The 12,226-nt window shown below is 41.1% G+C and overlaps 1 protein-coding gene across 2 annotated transcripts in view; it reads left to right on the forward strand.

The window, feature by feature from the left end:
• The window catches only part of snx29 (sorting nexin 29), a 594,171-nt gene that overhangs the window by 398,560 nt on the left and 183,385 nt on the right, over positions 1–12,226 (forward strand). For both annotated transcript variants that reach the window (XM_068003253.1, XM_068003254.1), the window contains one exon: positions 457–596. In XM_068003253.1, the coding sequence (XP_067859354.1) occupies positions 457–596 (140 nt within the window). The remainder of the gene's footprint in view (positions 1–456; positions 597–12,226) is intronic.

Genomic DNA, 12,226 nt, shown 5'->3' on the forward strand with positions numbered 1-12,226 from the left:
CTTCACCACAGGCGCACCGTGGCTGCAGTGTGTACCGTCCACAGGATGCACTGCAGCACCTCCCAAACCTGCGACCTCTACCACCTAGAAGGACAAGGGTAGCAGGCACATGGGAACAACACCACCTGCACGTTCCCCTCCAAGTCACACACCATCCCGACTTGGAAATATATCGCCGTTCCTTCATCGTCGCAGGGTCAAAATCCTGGAACTCCCTACCTAACAGCACTGTGGGAGAACCTTCACCACGCGGACTGCAGCGGTTCAAGAAGGCAGCTCACCACCTCCTTCTCAAGGCCAATTAGGGATGGGCAATAAATGCTGGCCTTGCCAGCGACGCCCACATCCGATGAACGAATTTTTAAAAAAAGCTTAATTCCAGCCTTGTCGAATTGCTGTGTTGAGATACAGACGACATTGTCGGGAATATTATTTTTGTTTTTATGTGTTTTTAAGGATGCAAAGTTTGTGGAGGAACGCCGCAAACAACTCCAGGAGTACCTGAGGAACATAATGAACAAAATTATACAAGCACTTCCAGAGTTTACATCCAATCCTAAAAAAGAGACCCTTATGCACCTGCTGCCATTTTGTATGTAAGTATGTAGCTTTTGTTTTAACAGAACATATGTACACATAATTTACAGTGTGGGTATTTGTTTGGAATATATAGATAATTTCAGTTGTCCTCCCCAGTGGCAGTTATATTGTATCTGTTTCTTTCATTGAAAGTGTAAGATTTTATCCCATTTGCCATTTATTCACATGACTAGAGTCATTCTGTCAGTTCAAAGGAACCAATTAAAGGAGTACAGCAGTTATGCTAATTTGGATTCATCTGCAGCAGAAAGTACTTTCCTTTCCCTGCATTTCTCATCTGCAGTGATACATTGCACATTGCATCTTCTCATTTATTATATGTTATCACCTAAAACTCATAATTGAAGTTTTTACCATTAATGCCTGTTCCTACTAATGTCCCAATTTGCTGCATGTATTGTACAATTTGTTTCTAAAGTAATAAATAAAATTGAAATAAAACTGCAGTTGACAACTGCAGTTTATACATTTTAAACTAGTGGTAATAATGAATGCTGAAGCATCTTTATTGTTGGATTCGGGGACTGAGAGCTGATTAAAGCACAAGGCAGAAATAAGTGGGCTGAAATATTCATTATCGTTGGTAAATAATGATGCTTAAGGAATATGACATTTAATGTTCAAGTAATGTCCACTGTCTCAGTCTCTCAGGTTACATGTTTTGTTTTTAACTCTACTGAGTTTTTATTTCTACCATAAAATCCAACATGTTGGTTGTCCCAGTATAATTATTTCACCCATGATTTTTACACTGACCAAGCCAATAAATGGTTACTTTACTCTGATTTTCAGCCCTCTACTTGATACCAAATACTTTGGTTGTGGAGGGATCCAGCGATACTGTAACATTACCAGTCCATTAAATTAATAGAGGCTACATATTGGAGACTGGTAGTTTTTGTAAAATAAATCATTGAATGATGCAGCCACATAACTTACTGGTGGTGAGTACTTTATTAATCAAATCATTTTTAAAAACTTTTTTTAAAACAACAAATATTTTCAATAAATAGGACACTTGTTTGGAGGGAATGGATCTAAAATTTTCCTGCCCAATGGTTTAATAAATGCATGTGTTGCTGGTTCAATGTAAACCATACATATAACTTAAATTACTTGTGTAAAGGCTCATATACAAAATAAGTCAAGTATTCATGCAGTGGAATTACATAAGCTATACTGTAGTACAAAGAGGAATCCTTAATGTAAAGTGACTTTTAAACACACACCAAAGCTTCTGAGTAGAAGGAATCATGAAGAAGTCTTGTCATTTAAACATTGTTGTAACTGCAGTTCACAAAATTGCATTTTTTTTTTGTTTGTGATTCGGAAGCATTTATTAGTAATAACAAAGCTTATGGCGTTGATATTTGTAACCAGTAAGTCTATGGGCAACTTGTTGTACCATTAAAAAGAAATGTCTGGATTGGTAAGTGTCAGATTGGCTCAGCGCTGGTAATCTGCATACCTGTGAGTCAGAAGGTCATGGGTTGAAGCCCCACTCCAGGAGTTGAGCACATCATCTAAGCTGATATTTTAGTGCAGTACCAACAGAGTGCTGCATTGTCGGAGGTACCATCTTTCAGGTGAGACGTTAAACCGAGGTCCTGCCTGCCTGTTCATGTGAACGAAATAGATTCCATGTCACTATTCGAAGAAGAGCAAGGGAGCTCACTTGCTGTGCTTCAGCCCACACCAACAAAAAGAAATTAACTGGTCATAGTGTAGTGAACAGTGAGGAGGATAGTGATAGACTTCAAGAGGATGTAGATAGTCCAGTGAAATGGGCAGACACGTGGCAGATGAAATTTAACGTAGAAAAATGCGAAGTGATACATTTCGGTAGGAAGAATGAGGAGAGGCTATATAAACTAGAGGGCACAATTCTAAAAGGGGTACAGAAACCGAGAGATCGGGGGGTATATGTGCACAAATCGTTGAAGGTGGCAGGGCAGGTTGAGAAAGCGGTTAAAAAAGCATACGGGATCCTGGGCTTAATAAATAGAGGCATAGAGTACAAAAGTAAGGAAGTCATGATGAACCTTTATAAAATACTGGTTTGACCACAACTGAAGTATTGTGTCCAGTTCTGGGCACCGCACCTTAGGAAAGATGTGAAGGCCTTAGAGAGGGTGCAGAAAGGATTTACTGGAATGATTCCAGGGATGAGGGACTTCAGTTACGTGGATAGACTGGAGAAACTGGGGTTGTTCTCCTTGGAACAGAGGAGATTTGATAGAGGTATTTAAAATCATGAAGGATCTAAACAGAGTAGAGAGAAACTGTTCCCATTGGCAGAAGGGTCAAGAACCAGAGGACATATATCTAAGGTGATTGGCAAAAGAACCAAAGGTGACATGAGGAAAAACTTTTTTACACAGCGAATGGTTAGGATCTGGAATGCATTGCAAGGGGGCGGTGGTGGTGGAGGTGGATTCAGTTGTGGCTTTCAAAATGGAACTGGGTAAGTACTTGAAAGGAAAAAATTTGCAGGGCTACAGGGAAAGGGCGGGGGAGTCGAACAAAGCTGGATTGCTCTTGCATAGAGCCGGCACAGACTCGATGGGCCGAATGGCCTCCTTCCGTGCTGTAACCTTTCTATGATTCTATGATACATCACATTGCTGTTTGTGGGACCTTGTGCACAAATTGGCTATCACATTTGCCTACATAACAACGATGACTACACTGCTAAATTAGTTAATTTGCTTTCTTTGTGAGAATTCAGTTTCTCACATGATTAGGAAGGATAAAACTACAGCGATGCTTAATTTTTTTCAGTATTGTTTCCCAATCATGCTCATTTGATTACTGCAGAAGAATGAATCCTGGTCCCTTAACAGTGCACATTACAAAGCTGATAATTACAGATTTTTATATAACGATCTTCAGTTCCTTTTGTAAAGCAGCCAATTTAGGATACATTTCAAATTCCTTATGAAGAATGGGAGCAAGTACAGAGTGAAAAAAAGCCATTCTCCTAAAGGTCTGCTCCATCTAGAGTCTATTGTGGATTCTACACCCCCCTCAATCCCTCCCCAAAACCACCACCCGTTGAAGCCCCTACTTCACGAGGCACTACATTCTTTCATCTACCTCCCCTGAAAATAAAATCGTGGAATGCTATTAATACACCCCTCAAACCCCTTCTCAACAGTATCAATCCGCAACATGTTGTGACTGTTCCAGCATTATTATAGTATTCTTCATATTTGAAAAAAAGTGAATAGCAAGAACTCAGTTTATTAGAAAGATATAAAATGTGTACTTAATTCTTATTTTATCACAATCATTATAATTTTGAGAGAACCTTTGGTGTAATATGTGGAAAGATAGCAAGTTATGTTGGTAGCAAATGAAATGTAATATAAACCACATGTAGTTAACCTTCCAAGAGAACTATGTAAACGAGATCTTACTTAGGCTGCTTAACTAATTTTGTTCTGCAATCTTTTATCTGTTTCTGATGCCCCAAAATGCCTAAGATTTTTAGCTGTTGCTTTTACAATGCAATCAGGTCAAACTTCAACAAATCCTTTTCTATTTGGCTGAGCAACTATATTTTAAACTAGTTTCCATCAGCAAGAAGCCCAATTTGATGTGAATTGCCTTTCCCCTGAGAAATATGGTGCATGGCAGAGTTGCAGCAAAGGAGCTGTTCTGATGAGCTATGAAGTCAAATCGTTATTTTTACTGATTGTGATAGTGAAGAGGTGTTCACGGTCATATAGCTGAAGAGGTGATAAGTAAAGTTGAAGTACCGGGTAGGAAAAATGTAATAAACATTAGTTGGCGAGTGAGTAACTGTATCCCTGATGGTATATGAGGCTATATGACAGGTTGTCTTTCCAAGTTTCATGCTAATTACAACTTCAGTTTATTGATTATTTTCATGATGTACAATTGATCTGTAATTTTTTGCAATTTATCCTTTTTTTCCCCCAAAAACATCTGTTTATATTTAATCTCTAGTGGAATTAGAACAAAGAATATCACATGTATCATCTCATTACAGACTTTTTAAAACCATGTACATTGTGTGGGGTCAATATTAAGCCTTACTGTAACAAACTAATGCAATTATAGTGAAAATTTTGCAAAGGACATCCATTCTCCGGAGATATGAAGTACTATGGCGATGCTGGCAGACTAAGGGCTAAAAAGATGATAAACATTATTTAGGAAAAAAAATCACTACAGTTAAAAGTAAATTCAGTAAATTAAATAATTTTGGTCAATTGTAAGGAAAGAAGGTTATTGCATAACTGACACAGCCAGTGCTCAGGTGCTGTTTACAAATCTACCTGCTTTGTCAGAACATTAGCATTTCTACGTGACGTGTTCAGGTGGATCTTCTTTTGTTTTGAGAATCACCATGTTGTAAGGTTCATTTGTAGGCCTGAGCAGTTTTGATTTACTTCATACACATGACAGGAAGGGGAAATGAATCATGCCCTTGGATTTTATCTCAACAAATTACACACCAAATTTACCTCAGGTCACATCGTTATGTAGCATTGCTGCTGTCCAATCTAATTTGCTCATCTTGGGCAGACGATTATCTCCTTTCCTGTTGGTAAATCTAAAATCTCTTTACTATAACTCGGCTGTGGCTCAGTGGGTAGCACTCTTGCCTCTGAGTCAGAAGGTTGCGGGTTCAAACCCCACTCCGGGGACATGAGCACAAAACCCAGGCTAACACTTCAGTGCAGTACTGAGGGAGTGCTACACTGTCGGAAGTGCTGTCTTTCGGATGAGATGTTAAACCGAGGCCCTGTCCACCTTCTCAGGTGGATGTAAAAGATCCAATGACACTATTTGAAGAAGAGCAGGAGATTCTCCCAGGTATCCTGGCCAATGTTTATCCCTCAACTAACGTCACTAAAACAGATTAATTGCTCATTGTTTCATGCTGTGTACAAGTTGGCTGCCATGTTTCCCTACATCACAACAGCAACTACGCTTCGAAAAATGTATATCATTGGCTGTAAAGAGCTTTGCGACATCCTGAGATCGTGAAAGGCACTTTATAAATTCAAGTTCTTTCTTAACAGCAGCTTTCGAGGCTGCTGCCTTATGGTCATGCACTCTGTTTATAACATTATAGCAACAGGGCACCAAGTAAGGCAGCATTAAGTGAGTGTTCAACAGAGTTGTGAACAGCCAGTTGCAATTACAGTCATATAGTCATTCCCCATCAACTTTTTTGTTTGCTAGAGAAAAGCAAAGCTACTTGTATACATATCAACGCATATGGACCTCACTGACTTCTAACTGCCAGTTACGTTTTGGATGATAGAACCAATCAGACAATTGGCTCTTTTCATCATCAGAAATAGAAACACAGTGCCAATCGGTATCTTGAGGTTTTCTTAAATTTGAAAACTTAAGGTTGAGAAAGCACAGCTACAACAACAACTTATATTCTGTCTGCACGAAGCCCATATAAATACGAGCATCTGAGTTTTGGATAAGTTGAAATTTGTGAAGGGACACAGATGGCGATTGAAAAGGACATTGGAGAAAACGAGTTTAAAGATGACAAAAGCATGCAAAAGGGACCAGGTGGGGGTAGAGGTGGGCAATGTTGCGTAGAAGGATATAAATGCTCTCGGTGATGGATAGGATGTGGGGTTTAAAGCTTGATTCTGGGTTGAATAGGATGCCAAGATCGTGCACAGTCTGGTTCAGCCTGAGTCATTGGCCCAGGAGAGTGATGGAGTGGGTAACAAGGGAGTGGAGCTTCTGGTGGAGGTCAAAAAGGATGGCTTTGATGTTCAGCTGGAAGAAGTTTTGACTCATCCATGACTTGATTTTGGACTAGCAGCCTGTCAGCTGGGAGGTGATTGTGGAGCCGAGGGAAATGATAAAGCAATAGAGCTGAGTGCCATCAGCATGTTTACTGTGGCTGAGTCACCAAGGAGCAATATGTAGATGAGGCTGAGGCCTAGGCTAGATCTTTCTCCACCTCCTGTTCAGTTACAGCTGCAGTTATACCTCGCCCAGTGTGCATCACTAATGTCAAGGGATGGTCTTTTGCAAGCAGGATCGGAAGTGCCACTGTGATTGTTTATCAGCAGAGTTATACTGCTGGTCTTGTGTCAGGACAGTGCGAAACACCACACTATACTAAAGCAAAACTGCCTTAACTCCCCTTAAGCTGTTTGTAGCAACTGACAATGAAATGCAATGGCCATACCAAAGAACATTCAAACATGTTAAAGAGAGGGTGCATATGAGAGAGACTATATCATATAGAATCCCATAGATGAATTGGGAATCCTTAGATAACCCATTTATATGTTTATATTTAAGAGGGATAAATATTAAAAATATTACTCTATATTCTGTTAATATCAAATATTTAAACAAAAACAGAAAATGCTGGAAATGTTCAGTTGGTCAGTCAACATCTGTGCAGAGAGCAGGCAAATTAACATATCAGGTGTAACTCTTCATTAGAACTGAGGAAGATTATAGATGAACTACATTTAAAACGGAACAGTTCAAAGGGAAGGGAGAGGGGAAAAAAGCAAGTAAAATGACCTGTGAAGTGCTTAAATGGAAAACATGAGATGGTTAATGACTGAAGTGATATTAACATGAGACAAAAGGGCAAAGCATAATGAAATAAAGACATTCAAGAGACACAGAGAATGTGTGAAAAGCTACGTTGGTGGTGGGGGGTATGGCATGTTCTGAAATGTAACCATGAAAAGTGATAAAATGGAACAGAATTCAGCAGCCTACAAGAAGAAAAAAGTAGGCTGATACCAAGAGTGCAGCCTGCCTCACTAGCCTGGTGTTCCAATGGAGGATGTTCACCCCAAGCGCCAACCCATCTCCCCCCCCCCCCCCCCCCCCGCACAAAACACAGACACATCCATCCCACGTCACCAGTAACCCATGCCATGAAGGAAATGGGAGCTAAAGTTAAGGTCTGAAGTTATTAAAGTCAATATTAAGGCCAGAGGGCTCCAAAGTGCCTAACAGAAAGTTAAGGTGCTATTCCACAAGCTTGCATTGAGGTCCACTAAAACAATATAGTAAGCCAAAAAACAGAGAAGGCAGAATGGGTGTGACATGGGAAATTAAAGTGGCAAGCAAGGGCATTCAAGGTCACACTTGCTCTGAAACAAAAACAGAAACTCTCCACAGATGCTTACTGACCTGAGTGTGTTTTTGTTTCAGATTTCAGCAGTATTTTGCTTTTTGTTTGTATCAGATATTTCATTGGTGCTTGTTGTTTCATAGTGCAGTATTGAGGGAGTGCTGCACTTTCAGACACTAAACCAAGGCTCTTTGTGACAGTTGAGGTGCACATAAAAGAATCTGTGGTGCTTTATTAAAGAAGAGCAGGAGTTCTCCTGCGGTGCTGGCCAACATTTTCCCTCATCAACAGCACTACAACAAATTAACTGTTCATTCTTTTATTGCTGTTTGTGGGACCTTGCTGCATGCAATTTGGCTGCCACATCTACCCACAAAACAACAGTGACTACACTTCGCAAGTAATTCACTGGCTGTGAAACAATTTGGGACATCCTGAGTACATGAAAGTTGCTGTTCAATTGTGAGTTCTTATTTTCATTCAATAGCAAAAGTTTCTGTCTAGTTTATGACTGGATTTGTTTTGAGAAATTCAGTAGAAATTAGATGATTGTTCAAATGTGGAGTAAGGTGACCGCTTATTTATTTATTAAAGGATATTTAGGTAAGGTAAAAATTTACCAGATTGTTTTTTTTATTCATTCATGAATGTGGGCATCGCCGACGAGGCCAGCATTTATTGCCCATCCCTAATTGCCCTTGAGAAGGTGGTGGTGAGCCGCCGCCTTGAACCGCTGCAGTCCGTGTGGTGACGGTTCTCCCACAGTGCTGTTAGGAAGGGAGTTCCAGGATTTTGACCCAGCGACAATGAAGGAACGGCGATATATTTCAAGTCGGGATGGTGTGTGACTTGGAGGGGAACGTGCAGGTGGTGTTGTTCCCATATGCCTGCCTGTTGTGATAACATTTTAAAATACAGACCTAGTTTGTCCCAAAATTGGCTAATGTGCAGCAGAGCCGTACTCTACAACATGAAGTCAATGATGCTTGGCATCAGGGATAACAAATTTGATTTTAATCAGCTTGAGCACATGACAATTTTACGTGGTTTGCCTGACACATTAAAATCAATTGCAGGCTCACCACCTGAACTTGAGTTGAAAACAAACTTGTTATTCATACACTATGATTATGGTATCATTGCTTTAGATTGAGCAGGCTGCAATTGTATTATTTACAGCTGGGACTAACAACCAATAATCGTTGGTTGTAACCAAGCATAATATTTGCTCTTCAGTAAATGTGTTCCTATTCTTTGCAGAATGCCCAGCTAAATAATGATCTGGAGTTTGCCACAAGGCTGTAAACACTCCAGGGTTCAGATATTGTTGACCATCTTACACAGTCATCTGAACACTGAGTGTGTAACAACCTTAAAATTATTTCTCAGTATTGTTTCTTTTTATAGCTTTTTACCTTTTTGGCGCATTTACTATTGCCGTTGCTATCTTATCACTACCACAATGGCTAAATGTTATGTCTTCATCATACACATGCTATTCCTAATGTAACCAGGATAGTTTTGAAAACTTCAGTCGGGCTTAAACTGGCAACGAAGTGACTATGCAGCCTGAAAACATGGAAACTCTTACAGTAACACAAATGTAATGATTTTTTTAAAAAAGTAATAAGTATTGTGTGTAATGCGTAATGGCTGCTATTCCTCTTAGAATTTAGCTGATGTTCGGAAACTCTCAGTTTGTGTGACATCAGAATCCTTCCAATGGTTTGCAGCCTTGAAATGTCATTTGTAATGAGCAGAATTCTAAGTATTTTTCCATGGCCTTCTAACCAGAAAACATCCCAAACTTGAGCATCCACATATGGTGATCTGAAGTGGAACATGTGTCTGCTCAAAATTATTTTAGAAGGGTTGTTTGCGAGATTTCATGATCACTGATATTTTCTTTTTAATGAATATGAAAGCAGTGTGACTTCTAAATGTTTACAAAGCCAGATCTATAGTCATTCTGCTTTGCACATTGAGCATCTCATCATCCATAATGGATAGACACAGACCATTGACCAAGACTGTAACATTTTGTGTTATGTCAGTAAAAGCACTGAACCTTGTAAACTCTACAACGAATACGCGTGTACTATGATGATAATTGTGCTCAATAGAATTGTGTTATTCGTGCACAATGTATCACTCAGTTGAATTTAGATGCTATTTCCTGGATTTGCTCATTCTTTGCTGAATGTCCAGTTGTTTTACACAGACACTGAGATTATTAGAATAATATTAATTAAACTGATAAAGGTAAATACATTTTCTGATATAACTAAAACAGAACACCAAATATTGGAGGTGGTTGAAGTAAAAAATTAGGTTTTTATTTTTTGTCACATTTCCCAAACTTGGCAACATTTTCAAATGATGGTGTTTGTGCAGTTGGGAGCTGAGAAGCAGAAGCACAGACCATGAATCGGGGAATGTACCAGGAATGAAAAGGAGCACAAATCCTGCAGGAACACTTCTGCATACAAATGAAAAGGATAATCATTTTACAAATATATAACACTATATATCACCCAGGTGTGAGCCCCTAGTGCCTGGCTTAAGTGCTCTCTTACCTACTCCATTGCTTTCCCAGCTGATGTAGCATGGGAGCTGGAAGGCTGCTGAGGCTTAGTCAAAGGCTTATGAAATGCTTGTGGTCGGTGACCTCTAGGAGCTCGCGCCTGACTGTAGGCTGCAGCAACTTGGCAGCTGGCTGGGGTGGTCTGGTCTAGCTGGTTTACGAGTGCGGAAGCAGGTATTTGATGAGAGGTTGGCAAGAGTGTGGTTGTGCTGTCCTCCTGAGAGATGGCAACATGTTTCCTTCCCATTACAGGACTGCCCTTGCCATCGGGTTGTGGCTCAACACTCCCACTGATCTGCGGGAGAGCAGAATGTGATCCATTTGTTCTCCTAGCCTATGCAAGATGGAGGAGATGGTTGAGCCCAGAGCCTGTATCGTTGCAGTGTGAGCATCCCTAAGAGACTACAGATTCCTGCAAGGAAGCCCCAACTGCAGCGTCCAGTGACTTAACGTCCGTGGTTGCCTGCAGAGTGTCAATGCCAGAACCCTACATAAATTGGTATTGGGCTGCTCTATATTCTCTGGCATGCTTTGAAAGCTCCCTGGCAGGCAGTCCAATACATTGAGCAATGGTGGTGCATAGCAAGCATCTTTCTTTTGAAGACCGAGCCTCTGAAGTCTGCGTCTCTCTTCAACAGAGCTAGGATGCGAATTTGCCATCTAGTGAGCTGTTTCCTGGGCTGTCATTTCCACCTGCACTTGTTTCTGCTCACTTGTGTTCAGTGAATCATCAAGTGTAGACCCCTCTAACTTACATAGGGTGCTGATTTCTATGCTGACGCTTGGAAGGGTGAGAGCGAATGATGATATATCTTCGGGAGGGTTCTCCCTCTCAGTCTGTGCTCCTGCAAGGCCTGAGACAGCTTATGGGCCTAGAAAAAGGGGAGAGGGACAAGGGTTAGCACATAGTGGCAAGGATTGGCACATAGTTGCAGTGGTAAGTAGTAGCAGATGAGTGGCAGCGCAATGCACCGCCAAGTTATCATGCTGAGTGTGTGAGTGAGAGTTAAGAAGAAAGGGAAATGGAAGGGAAGAGGCCCAAATACCCTGTTTTGCATGGACCCCTCCCTGGTCATCTCCAGTGCTGCGTGCCCTGCCTCTGCCTATGATTTTGATGGTCGCCTCCTCCATTGGATGTGTTTAGAGTCAGGACCTCCTCCTGTTCTGGTACTCCTGTTGTATGCCAGCTTCTCATGCAAGAAGAGTGGAAGTGGGTTTGTATGTACCCTTTGGAAGGACTTTGAGGATGTCTGAGGCAGCTTAGCAGAGTGTGCATGATGACAGGAAGAAGCAGCAATTGTGGTCAGAAGGAGAAGTAGTTGTGATGGGCAGTAGCAGGTCTTGAGGGTGTGAGTGCAAGCAGAAGGAGTTGTCGTGAAGTGTCCGTTCTGATTGGAGGAGAACTGTAGGAAGAGGGGGAGGGATGGATTGATAGTGCTAGGGCTAAAGAGGTGTGGTGCAAGGATGTGCAGAGAGTGAGAGGGATCTTAAGGGGAGTCTTACTTTGGCAGTCTTGGTGAGGTCATTAAATTTCTCCCTGCAATGCAGCCAGATACGGGGAACAATGGTGCTGGCGTTGACTTGCTCTGCTACCTCTCTCCATTGCTGCCTACTCATTTGTCTGGGCATCAGTCAACCATCAGAATGAAAAAGGACTTCCTTCCTACTGTTCACTTGCTCTATGAGGACCTCCATTGCTGCATCAGAGAATCTTGGGACCCTGAATGATGTCTCGTTGCCTGCTGCTTCAGGAAATTTGCTTTCCACTAACCATCATTTAAAAGTACACTTCCCCTTTAAGGCTCTGCAGGCTACCTGTAAGTGACAGGCATGCTGCCAGTAATTTAACCCTCCCAATCAGCGAGCAGCCTATTAGTGTTGGCAGCTCACCGATTATATGATGATGAGATCCGACCACAAAAATGGCATTG

This window comes from Heptranchias perlo, chromosome 22 (genome assembly GCF_035084215.1).
Source record: "Heptranchias perlo isolate sHepPer1 chromosome 22, sHepPer1.hap1, whole genome shotgun sequence".
NCBI lineage: Eukaryota > Metazoa > Chordata > Chondrichthyes > Hexanchiformes > Hexanchidae > Heptranchias > Heptranchias perlo.